The sequence below is a fragment of the Parasteatoda tepidariorum genome, chromosome 7 (assembly GCF_982258835.1).
Source record: "Parasteatoda tepidariorum strain Cologne lab strain chromosome 7, Ptep-v5.0, whole genome shotgun sequence".
Classification (NCBI taxonomy): domain Eukaryota; kingdom Metazoa; phylum Arthropoda; class Arachnida; order Araneae; family Theridiidae; genus Parasteatoda; species Parasteatoda tepidariorum.
In genome coordinates, this window is record NC_141761.1 from 69,068,334 (window position 1) to 69,094,888 (window position 26,555).

Sequence of the window (26,555 nt, forward strand, 5' to 3'; positions counted from 1 at the left end):
GGGCCTCCCTGGCCGAGCGGTATCGCTGGTCCAAACGCTCTGTTAAGCGTAGAGGTAGCGGGTTCGAATCCCGCCGTAACCCTGGATGTATTCTTTGTGATGTCTTTCTCTGAATTGTTCTATCTATATTTTCTACTTGACAATGACTTATAAGCCTATATTGAGCACACAAGTCAGCAAATGTATGTAATTTCAATAAAATCAATCCTTTTTAGAGAGATTTCTGTGCCGGATACTGATCTCGCCAAATGTAATCGCCAAAGCGCTATAATGCCAATGCCTGATATTGGTACTAACGATAATCTGGAGGAAAAAAATACAATATATATTGGCATAACTTGAGGTGACTGAAAATTTCCCCCTTTGCTGTGTTTTTATCGTAGTAGTTTTTTACATGATACTGCTAGTTTGACTGCTAAATTTGGTGACCAGTTTGAAGCAGGATCTGATATCGAATTTCGTCTAATGTCCAGCAAACAAAAGAGTAACTGCAAAAGCACGTCAAGCATACTTATTTGAAAAAAGTAAACAAATTTGGACCGACTTCAATCTGAACACGCCTACTTCGATGGATGGTCCACATTGAATAGTTGACTTGCTACTTGTGACTGCGACATTATCCACCTCCTTATGCTATTGCTACTCAGTCTCGATCACACACAACTACCTGCATACACTCGACGACTGCTAAAGGCAACACAAGAGAGACCTCGACCGTGAACTTAATACAGCTCTCACGATCAGCAAAAGTACGGTGATCTTAATACAGCTCTACCGGCTTCTTACAAAGCAGCAATGAATCTACTAGTGGTATTCGTTCATCGAATTCTATCACAGATATAATTCTGGTGGGAGAGTACTGTAGTGTATCTACCACCTCAAAATTACTAATATAAACCTAGTATATAAAACATGTTAACTCGATTCTATGTTGGGGTACCTTTTCATAGATGAAGGTTGACATTGTCGATATCTACTCTCCCCACGCATTTTTTATAAGGCGTTCTAACATAGATTGACGGTTTCAAAAATTTATATGAAGGGAAAAGTTATGATTAAAAAAATAATAGTTACTGCAACAAATTAATGTGACAGGGCACAAATATTTCATATCAGATTATCTGTTTTTAGTTCAGATTGTTTTCGGCAGATGGCGCTAAAAATATTAATCTCAATAAAAAATAAAGTGAAATTAACTTCACAATTTTTTTAAAAAAACATTCACTGAATAAAAAGCACAATACAATACTTTTGAAGTGATCATCAACCACTCGGTAACACGTCGTTATAAGACATGTTATGATTTTTATTTATTTTTCTTTGAGTTATAGGTTTTTTCTTCCAAAACGCCATCTGTCGGAAAAAGTTTGAGCTACAACTAGATCTTGTTGTTGTTCATTTACGTCGCACTGGAGCTGCACAATGGGCTATTGGCGACGGTCTGGGAAACTTCTCTGAGGATGATCCCAAGACATGCCATCACAATTTTGATCCTCTGCAGAGGGGATGACACCCCCCTTCGGATCCCAACGACCTGCACGCGAAGTCGAGCACTTTACGGTAACACAGTTTAACGAGGACCAATACCGCACACCCTCGGTCCCTACGCAGACTGATCCAAGTTGTCACCCACCCGCACACTGACCGCAGCCAGTGATGCTTGACATCGGTGATCTGATGGGAACCGTGTCTTAACTATCACTTCACTGCGGGACAGCTACAACTAGGAAATAGGGGGAAATTAATGATTTATTCGTGACTTTGTTAGTTTAATTTTTATCCTTAACCAATTTTTGAACACCGTCAATCTAATTAATCAACATCCGTTTAATGAGAATGGGTATACTGTAAGCAAAATTACCTTAAGAGGTGTGCTAAGTGTGCAAGTCGAAGGATAAGATATTGCCTTTAATCTTTGTTCCTGAATCAGTGTTTCAGATGATGAGAATAAAAAAGGTGCCTCACCAGTCACCATGAAGAAAAGAACGCCACCTAAACTCCAAATGTCGAAAGCCAAAGGATCATAGGTGCTTTGTGAGACTTCGGGTGCTGTGTAAGGTGATCGACCCCAGCTCGTCAAACTCATGTCTTCAGACGCACCTATAATCAACATTATCAATGAGTATGAAACGACACATTATTACGAGAAATGGTATTTTAATTAGTAATAAACGCATTACAACTTGGCCATAAGTTCTATTTATTTAAAAGCATAAAAATTTGTAAGTTTGTTATTTATACTATATACTGTTGAAAGCCCATCGACCTGTGTAGGGGGCAGGGAGCTGTCCTTGCATCAGAAATGTCCTGGGTTCAAATCCCGGGCAAGGCATGGATGTTTCTTTCTCTGTGTGTGTGTGTGTTCTATATCCTTTCTCCTTTGTGTGTGAATGTGACCCGTCCTATAAACGGGTTGTGGTTGTGTGAATGGCGTGGCAGAAGTCGAATTCCTGGCCATAGATGGCGCCCCTAAAAAATAGGAACAATCGCACCCCCACTGCCTAAACAGGCATACGACAAAAAAAAATTACTGTTAGAAATTTCTCGGAAAAAATTTTAATTAACAATTTATTTATTTTTTCCCCGTCGTATTCAACAAAAACCGTCAGACAACCATAACCGTTATGCATCCAGCCTTGTTCCGGTTGTATTCTTTGTTCCAAATATGAAAAAAAAATCGTTTATTAATGGTTTACACTTAATACTGTTAAAAAACAAGAATTTTTTCCCCAAATTTTGAACACTTATGAAGTCACTTAGTTCCTTGCAGCAAGGTACACTTAAGCCAAGAGGGTTAATCCGCCAATCTCATGGCCGGCTGAACCCAGGTTGAAATCCCTGCGTTGGCACCACAAAATTTCTTCCAGTTCTTCAATGCATGCGGACATTCCTTCGTCCTACATGACTCTGGACTACTGAAATACGAATGTCTTCATCACGCACAGATGGCAGCACTATAGAGCTGTTTTACACAATATAATAATAACTTAACGTAACTTAAATGCACATTACCTAACAAAAAGCATAACATAACATAACTTCCATGCCCGGTAAAGTTTAATTTTTATAGTTATGAATCCGTGCTAGTTGTAAATGGTTACAAAAAACGTTTGTTTTGATATTTATGATTTTTTTCAAACCATACCAGTTGTAAATGGTTTCAAAACGGTGAAAGTAAAAAAAATTCCCTAAGTTTAACAATTAATTGAATGAATAGACATCGAGTTATTTTACCGTAATTATCTAAAGAAAATACTAACAGTGTGAAATTTGTTCTACAAAGTATGTAGAAAAATTTTATTTAGCAAATATTTCAGAAAAATTAATTGTGTACTTTTAATATATTATATATATAGTTATATCAGAACTATGCATTTCTATATTTCATTTTCCACATAAAAAAAAGAAACGCATACAAATTATTGTTCACCAAACATATTTAGTGCAATTAAAGGTATTTTTCCCTTTTACTTTTTCCAACCATTTTGTTCTGCTTAACGATAGCAGTTGTAGTCATAAAAATGAGGTATATGTGTAGTTAAAATGTTACGAGGTCATAACAGATATCACTTATCTTGTCACAAATCAGTTAATGGCAAATTAGACCTCGTAAAACACAAGCAAAAATTATATATTTTTTTTCAATTTACTGCGAAAAGACTCTTTATGTAGTATATTATTGTTCAATGGAAAGCATAAGATAATGCGTTTCAAAGCGTGACGTTCAAACTGTAACGTCACGCAAGGCGTGTATAATTGATTTTTTACTTTTACTTACTAATTTTAATTACTCTCTATCTTTCATAGCATTCCGAGATTTCATATTTCCAGTAATAGCACCCAAAAGCCTCGTATCTTTCATGCGCAATTATCTATCTCTATGTGTACAATGTATTTATTATATGACCATATATTCATTTTGTAGATGCTAGTCAGAATTACATCTTTCGCAATTCACTAACCTATTCGTTTTTTTAACAGAAGGTAAATTAATTGCCACATCAAAATTGAAAAGAATTTAATTCAAAAATCTCGAAATTTTTTAATTCGATGACACAGATCAATTTCCCGATTGCATTTGGATCAAACCTGACGAATAATTTCCTCAGTTGCTATTATAACTTGATCCACTAACTTGTTCCACACTCCAGTTTAATTTTTAATAACAATTAGAACTCCTTAATTGTTTTTCATGAAAGATATTATTCGATCTGTAGAGAGAAATAATGCCTAATAATGCTTTACAAATTAAACTAGTTTTTTCGTGTATTGAATTTTAACCGCAAGCGTTGAGTGGACACAAATTTACTTATAATTTTTCGTGAAAATATTTATGACTTATTTATTATTCGATAGTTTTTTTACGGTAAATTAATATATTTATAAAAAAAGGAAAGCCATTTTTAATTGTCTGATTTTGAGTAATGATCAAAATCAAGAATACAACTTTGGCAGGAAATATTATTAAGGAGTAATAAAGAAAGGTAAATAAGGGATAAAAATAATTTACAAGTAATTTTACTAATTTCATCTGCATCTTCTATGCTTATCAACGACCATACCATGTGATTTTGTGAATCAATGACAATGCACGAAACAGTAAGACGGCAATTATCTTTTTATGACGCATTAAGATTATCGATGATTATATATATAACCACAAACACATCCGGTAGAATTACTACTCTAAATTACTTATAATAATACTTGCCCTGTTGTACAGAGAATCCAAAATCAATTACTTTAACCTCAACTTCTTGATGAATCATAACATTTTCTGGTTTTAAATCTCTGTGAGAAATACCTTTCTTGTGCAAATATTCAAAAACGTCGACAAGTTGCTGGAAAAATTTTCTTACCATATCTTCCTCCATTAGTCCATTGTCCTATAAGATAAATGTAAATGCAATTAAAAATATAAAAACTCACGTAAAAAGACGATTTTACTTAATAGTTTCTTTTCTTCAAAAAATATTAGTTTTAAATTTTTTTAAAAATTTTGGTACATTATTTTTCATTAATGCGACACTGAAAAAAAGTATAACAAAACAACCAGAATTTGATAAACCTTACAGTGTGTCTGATTTATCTGAACAGAAAAATATCTCGGTAATTTTCACCGAAGCATTTTGGTAATAACTTTGGTAAAATTTACAAAAAATATGGTTTTATAATATGTGATAAAATTTGGTAACTGTGGTAAAATTTAGTAATTTTATCATGTTACCTTAGATTGTGCAATAAAAACCTTTATTATGCTGAATTTACTTTTCAGTTTTGTATTTTTTACCGAATTTGTGTTAATAAGAATGATCATTTTTGAAAACCATAATTTCTCGCGAACCGTTACCATATGAATAAAAAATTATCAAATGAATGGTCTAGCCAGAATTAGGTTGATTTTTTTACTAGAAATGCCAAATTTGATGAAATTTTTATGAAATTACCGTAATGTATTTATGGTAAATACTTTACGGTAATTTCATCAAATTTTTTTCTCCTTGACGAAGATGTCAGTATAATGTCCTGTGAAAAAGATTGAAAAACAATCTGAAATTTTTTAAAAGAAAAAGAGAAGAAGAAAAAAAAAAGCGCACCGTTAGACTACTTTTTTAGCAAACTTTTTGACTGAAAAGGAAGAAAGAAACTGAAGAGTTCACTAATTATTTAAACTATTTAAACTCTGGTACTTCATTTGTCGTTGCTTCAAGCATGTGCTGTACAGCCTTTTTTATTTCTTACTGCATTCTAATATATGAGTAGACCTCTGGCTCTAAAAATTTACATTTATGACGTAAATCTTGCAGCTCATAGAGAAGGAAGAAAATATTTTCTATTTCAAGTGCTTGTTTCATCGATATTACTACCAAAGATTTTAATTACTTTTTAATAAACTTGTTTTTAAATATTGTTTCTTAAGATTTAAGTTTTTTCCCTTCTAGTTACTTTTATCTCCTTTTAGAGATTAAAATTCCAAGGTATCGGTATAATTTTAGTATATTCAGTATAATAAACCTTCCTCTTTATATATATTTTTTAAAAAAAAAGCTGTCATCATTTATTGACAACTGTGTATCTTCTTAATTTTGTGTCAGGTAAAAAATGTTGCTTCAAGGGCTTGATCCTTTAAAAGCTTCCATTTTCCGAACAATTACATATTCAAACTTTAGATGTTCATGTCGGTGAAAAAGTTTCTACCGGAGTCAGCTGTACCTGGTATCTTCGGCCTGTTTAGTAAAAGTAAAAATTAATTTAAAATAAATAAAAGTAAAAAGTAAAAAAAAAATAAAGTAAAAATTCATAACAGAGTAAAGAAACACAATTAAAACTTTAAAAAAAAATTTTTTTAAGCAATTTAAAAGTTTATGTGCTACACTGAGAAAAAATATGGTCAGAACTACTAGAATATTGTAAAATTTGCCGCCTTTTTGACTTTAATGGAAACAACAAAAAGATCGGTAATTTTAACCGAAGTGGTTTTTGTAATGATTTTTGTAAAACTAGCAATAAAATATGGCTTAATAATCTGTGATAAAATTTAGTAAATGAATTTAGTTAAGACACTGAGAAAGATTGTAGTCTATAGAACCGCAACTATAGTATGCTTCGTGCTTTATTCATGCTTTTCTTTAACAAAACTTATTGAAGCAAAAAATAATTTAGAGGAATTGTTTCTTGGGCCTGCATACATTATAAAAATGCGCTACAAAATAAATATCCATAAAAAAGATTTGAAGAATAAATTACTAACACATATATATTCCCGTAGATTTGGTCCATCGATCAGTTCCATAAAGATAAAAACTTTTGGAGAATATTCCACTATTTCAAGTATCTCGACGATGTTTTTGTGTCGTATCTTTCTCAGTATGCTAATTTCTCGGAATACGTACTTTTCTTCAAATATTTCAGGATGTTTATCTCGATCTATTATCTTCACAGCAACAGGTTCTCCATTTTTAGTCGCTCTTCTGTAATATTAGAAGAGCTTCCAATTAAAAATAAAAATTTCAACTAAAAACTTAATTAAATAAATTTTTTTACCCTATCAATGCATTTTCAGATATTTCGTTGGAAGGAACAAAAAAAGATAGAGTCAGGTGAGGAAAATGGGTATATATAGGGTAAAATGTAAAAAACATCCATTTCCCCCTTTTAAATTGAGATAATTCATATAATATCTCAATTTAAAAGGAGAAAATAGACATTTAATGGGGTTACGGGAAGCATTTTTGTTTCAGTTTTAGAAATTAATATAAAATTTAATGTTGACAAACTGTCTGTTTATGATAAACTTATACAGTATATTAATTTGAACTATTGATGAACTTGATTCTAAGATCATTAAAAGCTAACAAAAACTATTACATTTAGTTCAAACTGGTAGAGGAATGTGTGAAAACCTTATCTACATAAGAATTGAAGAATAAATTTTAAAATTCTATTTATTAATAATTGCTTTCTGAGGTGGGGTGAAGTGAGTATATGGTTAGGCTTAACTAAGTCTTGTATGAGAGGGGTATTTCTTTTTTAGTTCTGTTTTAGCTTTAGTAAATATTTATTACTCTACAGTTTATAATGAAACAGCTAAAAATAATTTACTTATTTGATTATAGCACTAACAAACAAAATTTATTTTGCATTTTATTGTGTGTATATATATATAAATATATATATATATAAATATATATATATATATATATATATATATATATATATATATATATATATATATATATATATATATATATATATATATATATATATATATATATATATATATATATATATATATATATATATATATATATATATATATATATATATATATATATATATATATATATATATATATATATATATGTATATATATATAGTACACTTTCAAGATAATTTAAAAAGGCTGATTTTATTTTGTGTTTTAATACTGCGATAAAATAATTACTAATTTACATTAATATCTGAAATGATCAAACCTTTGAAAGCGATGTCTAAAGTAAGTTCATAAATAGTCACAAGATTATTTATGAGCCATAAATTAAAAAAAACTTAAAAAGTTTATCGAACCAAACGCTTTAAATTATATATATATATATGATAAGAGCAATGCCTGCAAGAAAAAAATGACGTAAATAATAGTCAACAGTAATAATATGTGACAAAAATATATAAAATTCAGATTTTTATACATTTGGCATCTTAATAGAGGTGTTCAAATCAGAGGCTGAACTAAAATAGTAATTCACTATCATTCAATTAATTTCCATTGTCATTATTCCTATTGGAAGATTCATATTCCTGTCTCAATAGAAACGTATTGCTATTGGTTGCTTTGGCACACATATAATTTTAGAACTAAACCGCTTAAGATATATCTATGAGGTATTGAAGGAGAACAGGTAAGTGAAATGTCAACAACAGGTTAACTCTAATTGGTAAGCTGTAAAATGTCAAAACTAATTATTTTTCGAAAATTAATTTTTTTCTTCATAGTTTGCTAAAATTCAATTTTAGCATTGATTGTATTAGCACGATGGAATGAAAATATTTATCAAGACGTTTTTCTCTAAATCGTTCAGGAAGTTACGTTTTTTTTTCTCCAATTGCCCGGTAGTGAGCTGTGGTGGCTCAGGAGATAGAGCACTCGTCTTCCAATGAAGTAAACCGGATTCGAATACCAACGATGGCTGGTTGATTCAACTTCCGCACTCGGTTCGCACCAGCCACAGTGCTAACGTAAAATATCCTCAGTGGTTGTTGGATCATGGGTAAGAATCCCCTTGTCGTCAGGTTAACCGTGGGAGGCTTTCTAAGTTTTCCTCTCCATGTAACTCAAATGCTGGATAGTTTCATTAAAAAGTCCTCCATGACGGTAAATTTCTCCCAATACTTGATCCAGAAGCTTCCTTGTCTTCCATATTGGTTTCAAAATTACAAGACTACGGAGTTGAACATTGGTAGACGTAAACCCAAAATTTTGTCGGCTGAGCAGCAGCATCGGTTACGAAATAAAATAAAATCAAATTGCACTGTAGTATCCAAGCATGCATAAGTTAAAGAATTTAAATACGAAAAATGAAGATCTTTTAAATTTTCTGATGACCTTTCAAGTGTTTCGTTTATGTTTGTCACTTGCGCAAAATTTGTACTCTACAACGAAAACAAAATTATTGAAGCTTTTAAATCACTATAACAAATGTGTTATTTTCTAAGGAATTGAGTAAATTTTATTTAGGATCAGTAAATTGAGACCAGGGAAAAAAATTTTAAGCATTCCCGGAAAAGAATGATAAAGACAATTATAATAAATAAACTGCTTTTACGATTATAGTAAATAAACTGTTCAGAGGGGTACTTACTTTATTTGACTGAAAGAACCACTTCCAATAACTTCATTATGTATTTCATAGCCATACTGGTTCAATCTGAAATCCTCAACGGTTCCCTGCACTCCACCTCTTAAATAGTTTCTAATATTTCCACATAACCCCATAATTGAGCTACACATGACATTTGTAAATACTCCATAACAAATGGAATTGGGTATGATATAAAAAAACACAACTACTTCCACTTAGAAGGAATAACATTTACCATAACGCAATGCTAAATTCTATGCCACTATCCACATAAATGAATTATTAATCAAAAATCGAATATCAATTGCTTTTCCTTATGATGCAATAAAATTTGGCGAGCAGCTATTTAAACGATCAAACGCTTCGTTTGTTTATCTGTGGCTTGAAGTTAGGCTCGCAGAAAATGCCGTTCATTTGTTAAATTTAGTAGGAATAGCACAACCTGTGACGTAGGCTATAGTATACCCAATTATGAATTTTTCCTTAAGAAGCTAGTTTTATTCAAACTTTTATTTTCATTATCATGCTTTTGTTAGCTTTTGAAATAACATTTCTGAATTTAAAAAAATCGAAGAAATAATAAAGTATCAAAAACTAAGTATTAAATATCATTTTTCGAAAAAAAGTGATACCTAAAAATATATTTTAATGAATACTAGTTTATAATCAATTAAAAACTTTTTTTTCTCAGAAATGGTATAGCACTAAATAGAAATAATTTATGAAATATATTTACATCATAAAATGAAATGTGATAATAAACACTAAAAAATATAAATTAAACAAAAAAACATTAAAAATGTCTTTATTAGGCTTAAAGAAAGTTGTATTATTTCTTTATTTTTATTTTGTCTTTTCGACGAAATATAACACCATGTTTGCTTCTCTACATTTAAGTTTATGACAATAGACAATAGTTTTTTTTGTTAAATAATTTTCGTATTTTTGGTTAGCCGGGTGCAAGCAAAAAGTCGCCATAAAACTGCAGACCAAATTCTATTTTATAGAATTCTTTTTATAGAACTGCCAAATTCTATTTTATTTTTTTACACACAAAAATATTAAATAAAATTTAAAAAAATAATTGAATTTCCATGAGCCTAACTAATCAATAATTATTATAATTTTACTCACACACTTGAAGAAAAATCAGTTCCAAGTTAAACCATTATCTCGTGTAAATTTATTGCAATTTTAAAAAGGTGTTAAATTTTACAATAGTATTATGTAATAGAGATTAATGCGATTTAGCATTACGCGAAGTTATGGTTCAAATTAGCTGCGTATTAAGATTGTAGCACATTCTTTTGAAATTATGTTTTAAAGCACTGTTAAATCTCTATTAATACAGTTTTATTATAACATGTTTAAAAATGTGTATTTAATTAAATCTTCGATCTTTTCAATTTTCGACTAAATTTTAGTACCATGAATAATCGTACTGTTTCTGTACTATTAATTCATTTTGACAAAACATGAAAGCAATGCTTGAATGAATAAATAACAATATAATAATTCAGTGATTTTGCAACATTTTTTTAAAGATGCTTTAGAAATCAAGCACCGTTTTAAATTCGATTTAATTAGTCTTTTTTTTTAATAAAATGTTATATTCTTTTAAACAGCTTTAATCTGACTTCACAAAATCCTGAATCACCATACTAAATCAAAATGCTTCAATCATAAAATAGCGTTTAGTTATTTTTTTCTTTAAAAGAATCTATTCACGCAGGACATTCTCAAAATTAACTGGCAATGAGCCACACATGCAGGTGACATTTTGCTTCATTAGTTTGCTTTTTATCATGCTCACATACATTTTCGCGTGTTTTAAAAATAATGTTGTAAAGGTTAAGGAATTTTATTTCTACACTATGGCTTTAGTTGAAAGAAAGCATAGCAAGAAATAATAAATAATTAAATAAAATAAAAATTGCATAGTTCTTTTATATGTACCAACTTAATCTATTGTTTTCCCCTTAATCTTTTACAAAATATTAAATTTTAAATTAAAATTCGATATATTTTTGTTTTTTGAAAGATCTTTATAATTCAAATAAATTCTACTGGTTTAAGAATGAATAATAAACAAAAATATGGAAGATCAGATTTTTTATTGTACAGCATTTTAGTCTATACTTTTGTCTTTCCAATGGTTTATAGTAAATTGGGCAGTTGTCCCATACCGAAATAAAGAGTGAGTGAGAAGGGATGTAAAAAATTGAAATGGAAATAGAAAAAAAAGTTTTGGACATGGATAAACAAAGTATGACCAGCTCCAGATCACCAAGAGGTTTTATTTGCCTTATTCGGACGGTATGGTTCTCTCTATTATCAACAGATGGCAGTACAATAAGAGGCATTTATAACTTCCTCTTCTGGATAATATGAATGACGTTCTATGATGACAGAGGAGAACTGCGAAACTTCCGGTTTGATGTTTTTTTTTTCTTTTAATAATACTGGGTGAATATGGTTTGCTTATTATCTCAGTCAGTTGTTTTACCCAAGTTAAAAATATAAAAAAAGCGTTTTTGATTATTCAAAACGATAAAAATAAACAAATAAATGTTTCTACTGCTATTTCTCAAACCATTTGTGCTTTCTAATTGCACTTATGCAAATCTTTGTGTAAGTCTATGGATTCCCATGCATTCTCATTCTTTTTCATGCACGAACGTGTATTTTTGTAGAGAAATATTTCACAATGACTTTGAAGCATTGAAAATGATTTTGAAATTTTAAATATCCTTTAAAACTTAATTATTGTTTTGGTGTAAGTTTGATTGAAAACAAAAATATCCAGATTGCAGGAAAGTTTTATTCAAAAATTAATCATTTTATATCTGCAAGCGCTTTTATATGCAAAAATTTTGTCACTGATTCAAGCTGAAATTTCTCAGAAGTATTTTTTAATCTGCTCTGATTCGTTTCTTATTTATGGAAGAGTAAGTAGCATTTTTATGTGAGGTATTTATATATTTATTTTAATAACTCATCATCTTCTGTTAGCCATTTGTGTTGGCTTATCCTGTCCATAGATATTCTTTTCGTGACATCAGGCTCCAGCATTTTTTGAATGATATCCTGAAATGAAATTATTAACAAAATATTATTTCTGTTACGTACTTTTTTCTAAATGGATTCAAAGGAAGCAGGGTCCCAACGAAATAAATTCACCTTAATTTTACGCCAAGCTGGTCACAAAAAAAAACTTATGAAATAGAAACAAATATATTAGAAATACAAATTTACAAGAAAAAGATCACTTTCTGTTTTCCCCAGGGCAAGAAGCAATCGGATGTGTGAAAGAGGAACGAAAAAATTGTCCCACTGAAGTAAAACTACTCCTAGTAGTAGCCAATATATCCGCATTACTTAAATGTGACTGGAATCGATGCGATATTGTGTACTATTTACCGATCCCTTTAAGGCAGAAGCACCAACACTATTCCAGGTTACAGTTATGGCAACGTTCAATTCTGCCTAATTGAGACGCTTGCGATTGGCATATGCAGCCAAACTGAGGACATTTTCCCGGAATTGATACCGAAAGAAAGAGTTCAACATCCATGACATCCCCTTCAGGAATTCAACTTATCAACGTTGGTCTATCCTTTCTTCCCGAGAATTGCACTAAATATTTTTCTAACAATTTTTGTCTAATCGGTAGTTTTCGTGAGTCCTGGGTCAAAAAAACTAAACTAAACTCAGTGGCACGACAGCCCGTAAAGGGCCAAGGCCTACTGTGCCCATCTCAGTTTTCTTGACCTTGGGCTCTGGGGTGCAGGAGCATATGTTCCGGTCAGGTGGTCAGCCAAACGCGGAATCCCCAGTGTTTAGCTCCCAAGCATGCTTGGTACTCATTTATTGACCCACTGAAGGGATGAAAGGCTGAGTCAACCTTGCCCGGCCCGAGGATCGAACCAGGGACCTGTGACACGACAGAGTGAAGCGCTACCGCTCAGTCACCGGGTGTCGTCCTGGGTCAAAAGGCATGCTAAATTTATCACCGTAACCTAAAGCCTATGGGAGAATTTCCTGAGCCTGCTGGCCTACATCAATAAATTCGGTAAATTTCAAGTACCACAATTTTTTCAAAAATACAGAAGTTTATTAGGAAGGGAGAGATAATACATCCTTTTAGTGTAGGTTACTACGTTTTGTTGCTTCTTGCTTATCGGTATTTCGATAAAACAAAAATATCGATATGCAAGAAAGAAATAAGCATGTCAAATCAATTCATTTCATCATGATCTGAAACAGATAAACAGATGCTCTGATACAGATTTCATATGGTCTGATTATATTGATATGCTTAATATATATCTACAGTACTGTAGTACAAAACAAATTGCTTACATCACAAAAGAGATAAATGCCAGTTCAATCTTATTGTGTAGTATTGGCATAGCTTTTAGTTCAATGAAACATCAATGTCATAGAAAATATTTGTTTTTGCAATTTTTAAAGTATTCCCAAAACGTTTATCTTTTCAATATGTTTTTTCCTTCAGGTTTTTCTTGGCGACTAATTCTGTTTTCCGTTTTATTATTTCTGTCTTAATAAAACACCTAACGATCTAAATTAGTAATTCTTTTTTATAATCATCTGCTGCGAATCTGTTCCTATTACATAGTTATTATATAGCATAATTTTCTTGCATATTTTCATTTTCTCATCTACGTATTTGTTACGGAAAAACCTAAGGCCTGGTAAATCCTTAATTTTACCGGTAAAATCTAGCTTTTACCAAAGTGGCTGGGTAAGTCCGAAATATGCTTTAATATGATTCTATTTCGGCCATCCACCATGCCATTGAGGTAAAAACCAAGTTTTATAAGACTTCGGACTTAAACATTTGTTACGTAAAAACATGAAGTTCGTTAAATCTTTAGTTTTATCAGTAAACCTAAAATTTTACCAAAATTGTCTTGGTAAAATCAGAATTATACTATAATATGATTCTATTTTGAACTTTTACCGAGTCTTTGAGGTAAAACCTAAGCGATAACTAGCCACTTTGTTAAATGCTATGTATTATTGGTAAATCCAAACATTTACTAAACTTAGCTCATTTACAGTAACAAATTGTTCTTAACTAATTGAGAAACTCAATGGAATGCGAAAATGTCGTCGGTGTTGAGGGCCTCCAATCTAGATATAGAGTGTGCGCAGCATAAAAATCATCATAACAGCGCCGCTTGATATTTGCTGTGCTTAAAATTGGCAAAAGTGTTGAATATTGTGACTTACTCTAACATCAAAGCTAACAGTTACTCTTCTTGGATACTTGATTTTTCTTTTTAGTTGATATTCGACCATTAATCTAACGTTGCTTTCGTCGAATGGCATGCATCGAGTCACCATGATGAAAAGAATGCAGCCCAGACTCCACACATCGTAAAGCATGGGATTATATGGAGTGCCCTGTAGTACTTCAGGAGCTGCGTATGCGGTGCTGCCGCAATATGTTTCGCATAAAACTCTTCGTCCGGAAGAAGTTACTACAAAAAATGAAAAAAAGAAATATTTCTGTGATCACCACACTTAATATTTTAAGAATTCTTATTCAAAATGAAGTCAAGAAGTCTACATATACGAGACAAAAATCAATATTTATTCGAAAAGAAACAAAAAAGCTGTGGGGAAGGTAGCTATCGACAATGTCAACTGTCATCTGTGAAAAGGTACCACTTTATGGAATCAAGTTAACGCGTCTTATATACTAGTGAATTGTAATTTTAATTTTGTAGTGGTAGATACCCTACAGTACTCCCTCACCAGAATTATATCTTGGATAGAATTCGATGAACGGATACCACTAGTTGATTCATTGCTGTTTTGTGAGAAGCCGAGAGAGCTGCATTATTATCACCGTAGTTTTTGAGTGCTGAATGTGAGAGGTGTATTAACTTCACGATTGTATAGTCGTTCCTGCGTTGACGTTAGCAGTCGAGTGTATGCAAGCCGACGTTGTGCGTGATCGAGACGAGACTGGGTAGCAACAGTGCGAGGAGGTGGATAATGTCGCAGTCACAAGTAGCAAGTCAACTGTTCAATGTGGACCATCCATCGAAGTAGGCGTTACAAATCGAAGTGGGCGTTACTGTCAAGATAGGCGTGTTCATATCGAAGTGGGCATTTCTGCCAACGTAGGCGTGTTCACATCACGTCCGAAGGTCACCAATGTGGGGCGACTAGTTATGGGCAATGTCAACCTTCATCTATGAAAAGGTACCTCCTCATAGAATCGAGTTAACACGTCTTATATACTAGTGAATTGTAATTGTAATTTTGTAGTGATAGATACCCTACAAAGCTATGAAACTCTACCGAATCACTTGTAAGAGAAAGTCGTTAGAAAAAAAAACATAAAAGTCAGTTTTAATGCTCATCTGACAAGGTTGTTTTTGGAAGACTTCGTCGTCATATGAAATTATGCTTTTTTGCGAATGATATGCCGTTTTCATAACTGCGGTTTATCTCCAACAGTCACCCATGACTGTTAAGAAAAGTTTAGCCTATCTGAAGTTAACGCTGTTTGTGCTCATTCTGAAAATGGCGCATATCATTAATATGAATCTAAGCCACAGTTTTGTGGAAATGAGAAGCTTTTGTTTTCTAACTTTTTTAATTTTTAGAAACTTACTCCAATGCTGCATAATCTGGACTCACGAAAATTTGTAAAAACTCAGAAAAAAGCAGTGATTTTGATAATTTTCATCGAGATGGAAATATGTCACCAATTGGCTATTTTTAAAACAGTTTAATAGCATTTAAAATATTTAAGTCATACATTAGTTCTAAAAGACAGATAATTCAGTTCTACTTGTCAAAATGTTACATATAGTTTAAAATCGTCATTTTGCTTCAAGTGTAAAGTACTTACACTGTGACTTTTTTTATTTTCTTTGGCGACAGAGCCTCGAAAAGTCATGTTAACTTTTTCTTTGCTTTCTCCTATAATCAATCAAGTTTTGATGCTTTCTGACCCTTCCTTGTTTTTTTTATATTTATTTTTTACTTTCAACAATAAATTTAGCAATATTCATATTACGGCATTATACAATATAACCTGCATAAGTTACAATACCACGTCATATCTTTTTCTGTTTCAAGTATTGTTTCTTTATATTACAAAATCCAATTCATCTAATCAAATTTCTGATGATTTTCAAAACAAGAATGTTTTGGATACGACATTATTCAGCAAGAAATTATCTTCATTAACAAAGCTCAAACCATACTGAGCTGCCATAAGCATAATATCCATAATTTGCAAGAAAATACACTAGTGTGCAAAACTTAAGCAACAAGTGCGTTTTTTGTCATAACTCTACAAGAAATCATCCGATTGACATGAAATTTGAATATGATGTACATTATTTCGTACTTAAACGATGGTAGAAGAATAATGGCGCAGAAATGAATATAAAGCTTAAAGTAGGGTATGGAACAAAAAAAGACTTTATTTAAAATATAGTGGCGTTACACATGATTGCCTGAAGAAGCGTAAGTACAACTGGCAGATGTTCCCTAGTATGGGATACGCCCTTCCCTTACTGTAATTGTTGCTTGGTATCGTCTCTCCATGTTAAGCACCAGATTATCCAGGAGTTCTTGGGGTAAACGTCTCCATTCCTTCTTTAACGCATCTTTCCGCTGATGGGCGTTACCAGGAGGATACTGTCGTGTCGCAAGGCGTCTCCCTAATGCATCCCTCACATGCTCTATGGGTATGCTCATTCTAGTGACTTTCAAGTCATGTCTTGGCCCCAAAATTCACTTGACCTTAATCCAATAGAGCATTTGTGGTCCTATTTGGAAAACCAAATTCATGCTGCCACGCTACCCCCTCGCAATGTGAGGGAATTGCAGGACCAGTTGGTGAGCGCTTGGTACCAGATACCTGAGACTACCTATCAGCACCTTGTGGAATCAATGCCACTGCGGATGCTAGCACTTTTGAGGGCTAAAGGTGGTCCCACATGTTATTAGCAGGGTGGTCATAATGTAATGACTCTTTGTTGTGTATATATATATATATATATATATATATATATATATATATATATATATATATATATATATATATATATATATATATATATATATATATATATATATATATATATATATATATATATATATATATATATATATATATATATATATATGCATTCAAATGGAATAAGTTTAGGCTTTGAAAAGAATAAATTCATAAATTAACGAAATCAATAAGATAGTAGACTTAATATATTCCCTTACCTACTTTTCTGCAAAATCCGAAATCAATTATTCGAATGCCATCCTTATTGTCCAACAAGATATTTTCACATTTGAGGTCTCTATGGGTAATATTTTGGCCGTGTAAATATTGAAGTGCTCCCACCATTTGTTTGAAATAATGCTTAGACTTCTTCTCTCCTAAACTGCCGTCTTCCTAAAATATATAAAATACATAATTGCAGTTTGAAGACGAAAGAGAGAGACGAAACTTCTATAAAGCATCAAAATACTGAGATTAAGCATTAGTATTTTCATAATTAAACAAGAAATATAATCAATCATCCTGAATGATTTCAGTCAAAAACTAAATATAATTTTGTTTAAAAATTACAAGAAAACTGAAAACAACTACTTAAAAGATATTAAATTTCTAATTTAATATCTTCTTTATTAAAATTTAACCACAATCTTAAATTCGTGTTTAACGACTTATAGTGAGCCAAAATTCAATTCAAACCTGTGCAAATTGCTAAAAAATAATTATATACTAAAAAGAATAATTTTTCGTGATTTTATCATCTCTTTTTTAGTGTGAACCATTTGAAATAATGAATTATTTATTTCTCTTTTTCTTTGAATAAGGAGCTAGCACAATTTTTTTATAGTATTAATGTAAAGAGTCATTAATGTGTTTGAGGCAGTCATGTTTGGGAAAAGAATGAGAAATTTATAAAATTATAACAACTGGAAATAGAGAAGGATGAGATAATTAGAAACACGAAATCACATATTTTAGTTAAAATAAAAACATTTAATGTCAGCAAATTACAAAATTTTATATAATTTATTTCAATCTTATTTACTTTCTCATTTTTCTACTTCATCATAAGTACAGCAATTATAGTTCTAAATCTCATAAATCTCGTTCAAACATTTCACCTAAGCATCACATTTAAACAAAAGTTTAAAAATAAAATTTAAAATATAATCCAAAACGCAGTACTGGTTTCTGAACTGCAAGCATAAATTTATGTAACATAGATGGCATGCGAGCGACTAGAAGGATGATTAAGTGCGATACTTTTTCTAAAAAAAAAAAAAGGAGAGAGTTAAAAATATTAATAAAAAAAATCTGACATTACTTATGGATGAGGAAATGGAAAAGTAAAATATTATTTTACAGCTCATAAAAATTAAATCAATTTGAAAAATTAAATCAATATATTTGAAAGTAATGCAGAAAAATAACGATTCTGTTTGTTAATTATTAGCTTGCAAATAATAACAAAGCAACTCTTGTCTTTACAAAAGAATTAGAATTCAAATTTGAAAAAATCCTAAATAGTCGTAAGCATGGCCTCATTAACGGAAACAAGGAAATAATATACATAGTATCTACTAAATTAAATTTTTTTCAGGATATCTATCAAATCATTATTCGGTTTCGAAATTCAATAACTATTAATCAATAAGATATTAAAAAAAAGAAAGAAGAAAAGAAAATAATTGGAAACAGTGAATTTAGTAAGACCTTCATTAAAAATGCTAATGAAATTTGCGACCAGGTGGTGCTGCATTTTTTCATAGAAACACCGACTTCTTCGCACTCTAATAAGCATACAGCGCCATCTGTAAGTTTAAATCCCAGACAGCGACATCTATTGGCAAGTTTTGTAACGAACATAAAAAATTACGCCTAAAAAACCTACATTTTCCACTATCAATATGCCGTTTATTTCACTCTTTTATCATTTTTTGAGAATTATGTAACTTAATTCAGGTATACTTCAACAGCAGTTTAAAAAAAAAACGTGTACTTATCTTGGCTGGATTAATGACAATATTAACAGACCAAGAAAAGTACATGATGTTTTGAATTCAATTGGCACATTTTCTTAATAAAAAATGTTTATACTATTTAAACGGTTATAAAAACTAATTTAATTATCTCACTGCAAGCATTAGACATTACGTATTTTTGATTTCATTTGTCCCTGTACAAATATTGTGATTACATCGTTATGTATGTGAAGGGATTTATTTATAGACTATGTCAACCTTCATCTCTCAAAAGGTACCTCAAGATACAATCAAGTTAGCATGTCTTATATACTAGTGATTTGGTATTTAATATTTGTAATGGTAGTTACACCACAATACTCCCCTTCCAGAATTTTATCTGTGATAGAATTCGATGAACGATTACCACTACTTGATTTATGCTGTTTATATATTTATATCATTTCCGCTAATTACATTTTTTCTTCATTTTTTTATAGCATTTTGCTCATTATTTTTTCTTACTTTTGTTTATAGCATTTAGCTAATTTTTTTTCTTCAATATTGTTCATTGATCTGGAGACTATTTACTTCACTGGATTTTATTTTGTTTTTTTAGCAGTATATTTTTAAGCAAATCAACTGTTTAATGTGGATCATCCCTCAATATTGGCAAGTTCTTATCACGTCCGGGTCACCAATGAAGGGATTTATTTATAGACTATGTCAACCTTCATCTATCAAAAGGTACCTCAAGTTAGAATCAAGTTAACATGTCTTATATACTAGTGATTCGGTATTTAATGTTTGTAGTGGTAGTTACGCCACATATGTTTCTAAATGTCTCATTTTTCAACATACCCTTAGATGTTGCAGAAGATCTCCCCTTGGCAGATATTCCATAAATATATAAACTTTCGTTGGATAGTTGAAGATCTTTATGACGCTTATGATACTTTTGTGCTTTATTTTACTCAAAATTTCAACTTCACGTGGAAGAAACTTGGAAGAAAAATCGTGAGAAACTTTCGCTCGGTCGATAACTTTCACAGCAATATCGGTTTTCTTATAGGTTGCAGCTCTAAAGGAAATTTCAGTTAGAATTATTAAAATAAAAATAATATAAATTTTTTAGCAAATACTTTAGGAAAGGTTGATTTAAAGTATAATGCTTTACTAAATATTGATTCTACTAAATTACAAATGAAAAATGTATAGAAATTTCTTTCTATTTTTTTTTTTTTGCAAATAAAAATCAGAAAGAAAATTCAAGCCGCATAATATTTTCTTTATAAAAAATTTAAATAATCTAAAAATGCTTTCCCTCGAAAATAAAAAAGAGTTATGTGGTTTAAGCAATGAACGACATATTTTGTTTGAGGGGCGTTTCCCTTTCATAATTCATTTGTCTGCACCACTTTTGATTGGCAGAGTAAGTAAAAAAGTGTAGCAATGCAAAAATGTTTGATATAAAGCACTAAGAAAAGGTGGATTACCTGTGAGTAATAACGAACAAGAAATTCAATTCGCCAACAAGATTACATTACATTAATCGATTCGAACAATGATATTTAATCCGCCTCAAACTTTGTGAACTACAAATTATTTGTGGTTGTCCTCCTTTTACGTGGTGAACTCGACAAGATGGAGCCTAGCAATTATTTTCTGGAGTATAACATTTCTTTCAATTTGTTTTTGGGGTGCATAACATTTCATCGCTGAAAAACTTGCGTCTGCGCAGCGTAAATAACTTTTGATCTAATGATTGGATCTTCAATTCCACATGTTCTAGGACTCAATCTGATAGATTCGAGGAGGTGAAATAAGATATGTCAGTTAATTAGTGGAGACGATATTTAAAGTTACGAAATCAGACACAAAAATGATCTTTCTTTGAATAAATATACGATTTTATCGACGGACTTTGATTTCTGATACCCAAAACATAGGAAACTGGGAAGTTTTTATTTTTTATTTATTTATTTTAAGTTATTTATTTTCAGCATGCTTAAATACAAGAGTTATAATACATGCATTGAAGAACTAGAATAACAAATTTGGATCAAAAATACAAAATGAAATACAAATATAAAATATAAAAGCAGACAAGTAAAATCAAAAAGAATGAAAAGGAATATTATGAACAAACTTTTGAAAAATTGGTAGACAGTCAGTATTGATCAGAGTATGACAGTTTGGTGGCCATTGTAGTCCACTAGTGATTACATGCTTGAAGAGTTTACTACGATGAGAGTCTAATTCAGGGCAGAAGAATAAAATATGTTCAATATTTTGAATTTTATTTTGGTCATAGCTGCAGAGTGGAGATTTTACTTGGGAACTGGGAAGTGTGGTCCCTATAGTTTTGTAGAGAGAGCGATCCAAAGTTTGAACCCCTTAATGAAAATTTTACTTTTTACGTATTTCGCCATATCTCAAAAACGTTTTAAACGAATTGAAAAATGCTTGCACGCAGTTATAAAATTCGTTTTTCCTAAGATAATTCCATGAAAAAATAACTTTTAGTAATTATTTATGCTTTTTTATTATATTATTTAATAATAGTCAAATTAAAGGGCATGCAATTTTTTACCTCACCTTAAAGAATGTAATTTTCCATGGCAAAATATAAAACTTGCCGAAATAGTTCCCGAGAAATTTGAATTTAAATATACGATTTTTTTACTTAAAATTATATACCTTACAGATCAAAGCTTTTTAGACTATTATTAAATAAAATAATAAATATCTACTTTATTTTTGCATGGAATTTTCATTGGATAAATGAATTTTATAATTGTGTGGAAAAAATGTTTCAATTCGCTTAAAAAGTTCACAAAATATGGTGAAATACACAAAAAAAATAATAAATAAATAAATTAGCATAAGAGGACTAAATTTTGGATCGCTGTCCTGTCTAAACAATGGGGACCATATTTACCAGATTGCGGCCATCCCTTATGCTTCGGGTGTCAGTAATCCGAATTCGTAAAAAAAACTCGGTATGTTTATTCAGAGAAAGAGCGTTTTTGTGTCTGATTTCATAACTTCAAAAAATATAAATATCGTCTACACTAATTAATTAGAGTATTTAAGGTCACCCCTCCGAATCATTAAGGATACTCTACCTCTCTTGATACCAGGATCGGGTTCTAGAATACGAATATCCGATCATTAGATCAAAAGTTATTCAGGGTGATCCGTTTATTTATTTATTTTTTTTTCTCACTACACATAAAACAAATACAAATATTCTGCAGAATAGTATCCTCCTCCGTCAAATTTAGCAAAATGAGACACTGACTGTTTTCTTGTTCTCGAATGTTTTTTGAAAAGTAACCTCACTGTAGAATATGATCTTTCTTCAATAAATTTAAAAAAATGTGATAGTTATAGTTCACTTGTCCCCACGCGTCTCATGAAAATCACCTCATTTTAGAATGTGATCTTTTACTTCCAAATTTAATAAAATGGCATAATTATAGTTTTCTTGTTCTAACATTTCTTCTGTAAAGTAACTCACCTCATTTTAGAATAGGATCTTTTACTTCCAAATTTAATAAAATAGTATAATTATAGTTTTCTTGTTCTAACATTTCTTCTGCAAAATAACTCACCTCATTTCAGAATAGGATCTTCTACTTCCAAATTTAATAAAATGGCATAATTATAGTTTTCTTGTTCTAACATTTCTTCTGTAAAGTAACTCACTCCATTTTAGAATAGGATCTTTTACTTCCAAATTTAATAAAATGGCATAATTATAGTTTTCTTGTTCTAACATTTCTTCTGTAATGTAACTCACCTCATTTTAGAATAGGATCTTTTACTTCTAAATTTAATAAAATAGTATAATTATAGTTTTCTTGTTCTAACATTTCTTCTGCAAAATAACTCACCTCATTTCAGAATAGGATCTTTTACCTCCAAATTTAACAAAATGAAACAATGACTGCTTACATTTTTAATTATGTTTCTGAAAAGTAACTCACCTTACAACTGAATAAGATCCTTCGCCGAGAACTTCGCCCATTTCAAAGCCTTCCTCTTTTAGATCCTCTTTAATTGTGCTCTTTGGTTTTATTTTTACAGTTAAAATTGAAGATAAAACATCATGGTTCGGTTTTATTTCCTTTGTAGCAGTAAGAGGTTCTTTAATTTTAACTTTCTGTTCTTTAATCAGAGGTTCGATAATTTTTTTAAAGTTCATATCACTATTAAAAATATTTCAAATAATATCAGGAGGTGACAGTTAACTTCAGTTAAGTGACAAAAGCTTACAACATTTTGATTATTTTACGCAGTTTAAAATGATTGTATGAGTTCTGTGAGTTATGAAAAAATCTGACTGAATATATATTGAATGAGCTTTAGGTTGGATACCATATTTTATACAATGCAGTGTCCGATTGTTGAGTAAACAACATTAATTCTTACATTGGTTTTACATCAGTTTAGAAAAATCCATTGTTGGAAATTTTTATATTTTATTTTTGTTAAACTTTTTTTCTTATTTGCCTATTGACTAATTAATTGAAGAGCTTTATCGAGGAAGCAGGTAAGTGACTTTGTCAGAGTTACTTATTTATCAGAAAAAAAATAATAAAATGGTCGCATCAATATAAGTTTTATGGGTTTATGGCTCGCATTAACTAACAGTTCTATTTATACAAAAAAAATTTTTTTTACTGGTAGTTTATTGGATGCTTGTATTGCCAGAATTGGCATTACATATTTCCTACCTTTTAAAATATCTTTAAATACTTAAACTTATTTCTCTAATTATATTAATCGAATTACATTTCAATTAAGTCAATGAGTTAACCTTTAAAATATTTTATTCTCTTCTTATCGATCAATGTAACGGCTAACTTTTTATTTCAATACTAATATAGACTCATTAATTCACTGCCACGCCTAATCGAAAACAAAAATCTATTTATAATTCTTTATTATTATTAATTTCTTATCTCAAATATGTTTCAGTTGCAGGGTTATTGTAATTCCCATAGTTTTGTTGGCTACTCGTGATCGCCAAAATATTTTTAAACCCAATATTGATTATGCGGGGTTGGCTTTGTTTTGGCTATGTTATATTTTGATAATTCGCTAATTTTGGATTGCAAGGAATTTTGGATTTGCCAATTATCCATGTTTCTCCTGTGTCCGTTGGGAACAAATACATTTACTTTCAATTTCAAATTTGTGGCGACTGAGGGTGCCCTTTGGGGGCCTCCCAGTCCCAACCGTTGAATATGATTATTATTCTTGCTAACAAACTCTCGATGTTGAGAATGTAAGCTTGATCCCATTAAGGGATTTCTCTTCTTTAATATGATTATATTTTTTTGAATTGTGGCCATTTTTCATAATTAACAAATTAATTTTGTTCAGTCGATTTTATTATTTCCTTAAGACAATTATCATTTTTACATCCATAACTAAGACGTGTTGGTAACGGTCAAAAATCCATGATGAATCTGCTACCACTACAATCCTATAATATTACCGTATTACGCAAAATTTCATGATAAACATAGTTATGTCAATCTCATATTGTAACAATTAAACAGAAAATTAAGTTCGTGCTTTCGTACTGATGGAAATGGGGTTAACACAAGATATTTCCGCCATACGTCTCAATTTTTGTTTTCATTTATTCATTAAATAAATTTACAATGAAACAAGATAGTTTTTAAACTTTTTAAAAAAAATTCTAATCATCAGTGTTTTTTTTTTTAATTAAGTGGAGGTTTCTAATTGACAGCCATCACGTTTTGTTATGATCCAAAAATTAAAATATAATTCTTAGTATATTTTTAATTTATCTGCCCTAAGCATTTACATCGTAGATGCTTTTTAACTTGTCAAAGGTAAATAAAACCAATGTGAAATATTTTTCTTCCATTCTAAGATAAAATATACTAAGATTTTAATTCAAAATAATATGTAGAATAAGAAATTTAGTGTAAAAAAAGAAAAGAAAAAAAACTTTTTTTTCCTTTCAAGTTCATGAACATGAGAATTTCTAAGATATTAACAGTAAGTTGTTTTATTTCGTCAACGTAAATGCATCAAGAAGGGCGTTGTCTAATAAAAACATACTTAATATTCAAGGAGTCAACGCCGGTGGTAAAAACTGAACAATCAATCTTAATAGTCAAAAAAGAAATGCGCTTTCTGGGTGTAGTTTACATTGTTTTAAAACTGGAGCGTACTAGTTTTTATTCTAACATTTTTCCAATAACAGTTTCTACATTACATGGTAAAAGAATCTACGGCCAAAGTTAGGATTTTGTAACAGAAAATTCATACATATTCGGTACCTTAAACCATATCCCTGTACGAATTCACTGCAACATTTGAATTGAATCATGTTTAAGTTCAAAACAAATTATAGGTTCGTGTTATCAAGTTTAATTAATACGACAATGTGGTCTCTCAAAGGTCACCATAGGTTTGACCCTTTAGATATGAACGTCAACAACACCAAAGGACCCCGCACAAATCTCATGGAAATTAGTTACATATTTTACATACTTACATCTATAATTCTATAACATTAACACGTTTACTCCGGGAAAAGAGAAAATACTCGTAGAAGAACTATTTCAATATTAGATAATATTCGGGAGGGGTTAATCTATTCTCAACAATAACAATTCACTGCAAGGTAATTTATCACGGTGAAGAAGCAATTCGAAATAAAAATTGCATCCGTTAAAAACAGTTGGTAGTTATGGATTTTTATTATTCCCGGAAAAAACTAAAAAATGAAATGTATTGTTACCAGTTTTTACTGTCCTGCAGTGGACTGATCGATAAGACACGGTTCCCAGCAGATCACCGAAGTCAAGCATCAATGGCTGCTGTCAGTGTGCGGGTGGGTGATCACTTGGATCAGTCTGCGTAGGGACCGAGGGTGTGCGGTATTGGTCCTCGTTAAACTGTGCTACCGTAAAGTGCTCGACTTCGCGCGCAGGTCGTCGGGCTACCGAAGCGGGGGTGCCACCCCCTCCGCAGAGGATCAAAATTGTGATGGCATGTCTTAGGATCATCCTCCGGGATGTTTCCCAGACCGTCGCCAATAGCCCATTGTGCAGCTCTAGTGCGACGTAAATTAACAACAACAACAACCAGGTTTTACTCCGGTGCGCTGCCAAGATGAGACAATCTAGCATGACC

At 31.1% G+C, this 26,555-nt stretch overlaps 3 protein-coding genes across 5 annotated transcripts in view; all 3 read right to left on the reverse strand.

Moving 5' to 3' along the window:
- LOC107447207 (uncharacterized) overlaps positions 1-9,740 on the reverse strand; it is a 39,856-nt gene extending 30,116 nt beyond the window's left edge. Inside the window, exons 1-4 of one of the 3 annotated variants that reach the window (XM_071183324.2) lie at positions 9,360-9,728; positions 6,752-6,971; positions 4,712-4,886; positions 1,862-2,100 (exon numbers count right to left, since the gene is read on the reverse strand). In XM_071183324.2, the coding sequence (XP_071039425.2) occupies positions 1,862-2,100; positions 4,712-4,886; positions 6,752-6,971; positions 9,360-9,508 (783 nt within the window). In that variant the 5' untranslated portion in view covers positions 9,509-9,728. Of the gene's footprint in view, positions 1-1,861; positions 2,101-4,711; positions 4,887-6,751; positions 6,972-9,359 lie in introns of all 3 variants that reach the window. The other 2 variants (XM_016062065.5, XM_087168022.1) reach the window with 2 other exon arrangements.
- A 2,439-nt stretch (positions 9,741-12,179) lies between these two features.
- On the reverse strand, positions 12,180-19,553 carry LOC147807232 (testis-specific serine/threonine-protein kinase 2-like). Its single transcript, XM_087168838.1, has 4 exons — positions 19,545-19,553; positions 17,631-17,805; positions 14,616-14,866; positions 12,180-12,446 (listed from the first exon to the last, which is right to left on the reverse strand). Exons 1-4 carry the CDS (start codon positions 19,551-19,553, stop codon positions 12,342-12,344), a joined length of 540 nt encoding a protein of 179 aa, XP_087024964.1. The 3' UTR covers positions 12,180-12,341.
- Positions 19,554-20,118: 565 nt separating this feature from the next.
- Positions 20,119-23,743, reverse strand: LOC147807233 (testis-specific serine/threonine-protein kinase 1-like). Its single transcript, XM_087168669.1, has 2 exons — positions 23,363-23,743; positions 20,119-20,451 (listed from the first exon to the last, which is right to left on the reverse strand). Exons 1-2 carry the CDS (start codon positions 23,578-23,580, stop codon positions 20,223-20,225), a joined length of 447 nt encoding a protein of 148 aa, XP_087024795.1. The 5' UTR covers positions 23,581-23,743; the 3' UTR covers positions 20,119-20,222.
- Positions 23,744-26,555: the final 2,812 nt, after the last annotated feature.

Excerpts from the sequence above, each read along its gene's own strand:
- LOC147807232 (XM_087168838.1), bottom strand. Across the intron at positions 14,867-17,630 it reads CGGATTTTGCAGAAAAGTAG|TAACTTCTTCCGGACGAAGA; the intron begins GTAAGGGAATAT and ends CATTTTTTGTAG. Across the intron at positions 12,447-14,615 it reads CTGTTAGCTTTGATGTTAGA|GATATCATTCAAAAAATGCT; the intron begins GTAAGTCACAAT and ends ATTTCATTTCAG.
- LOC147807233 (XM_087168669.1), bottom strand. The coding sequence starts at position 23,580 with ATGAACTTTAAAAAAATTATCGAACCTCTGATTAAAGAACAGAAAGTT. Across the intron at positions 20,452-23,362 it reads GGATCTTATTCAGTTGTAAG|AGCTGCAACCTATAAGAAAA; the intron begins GTGAGTTACTTT and ends AATTTCCTTTAG.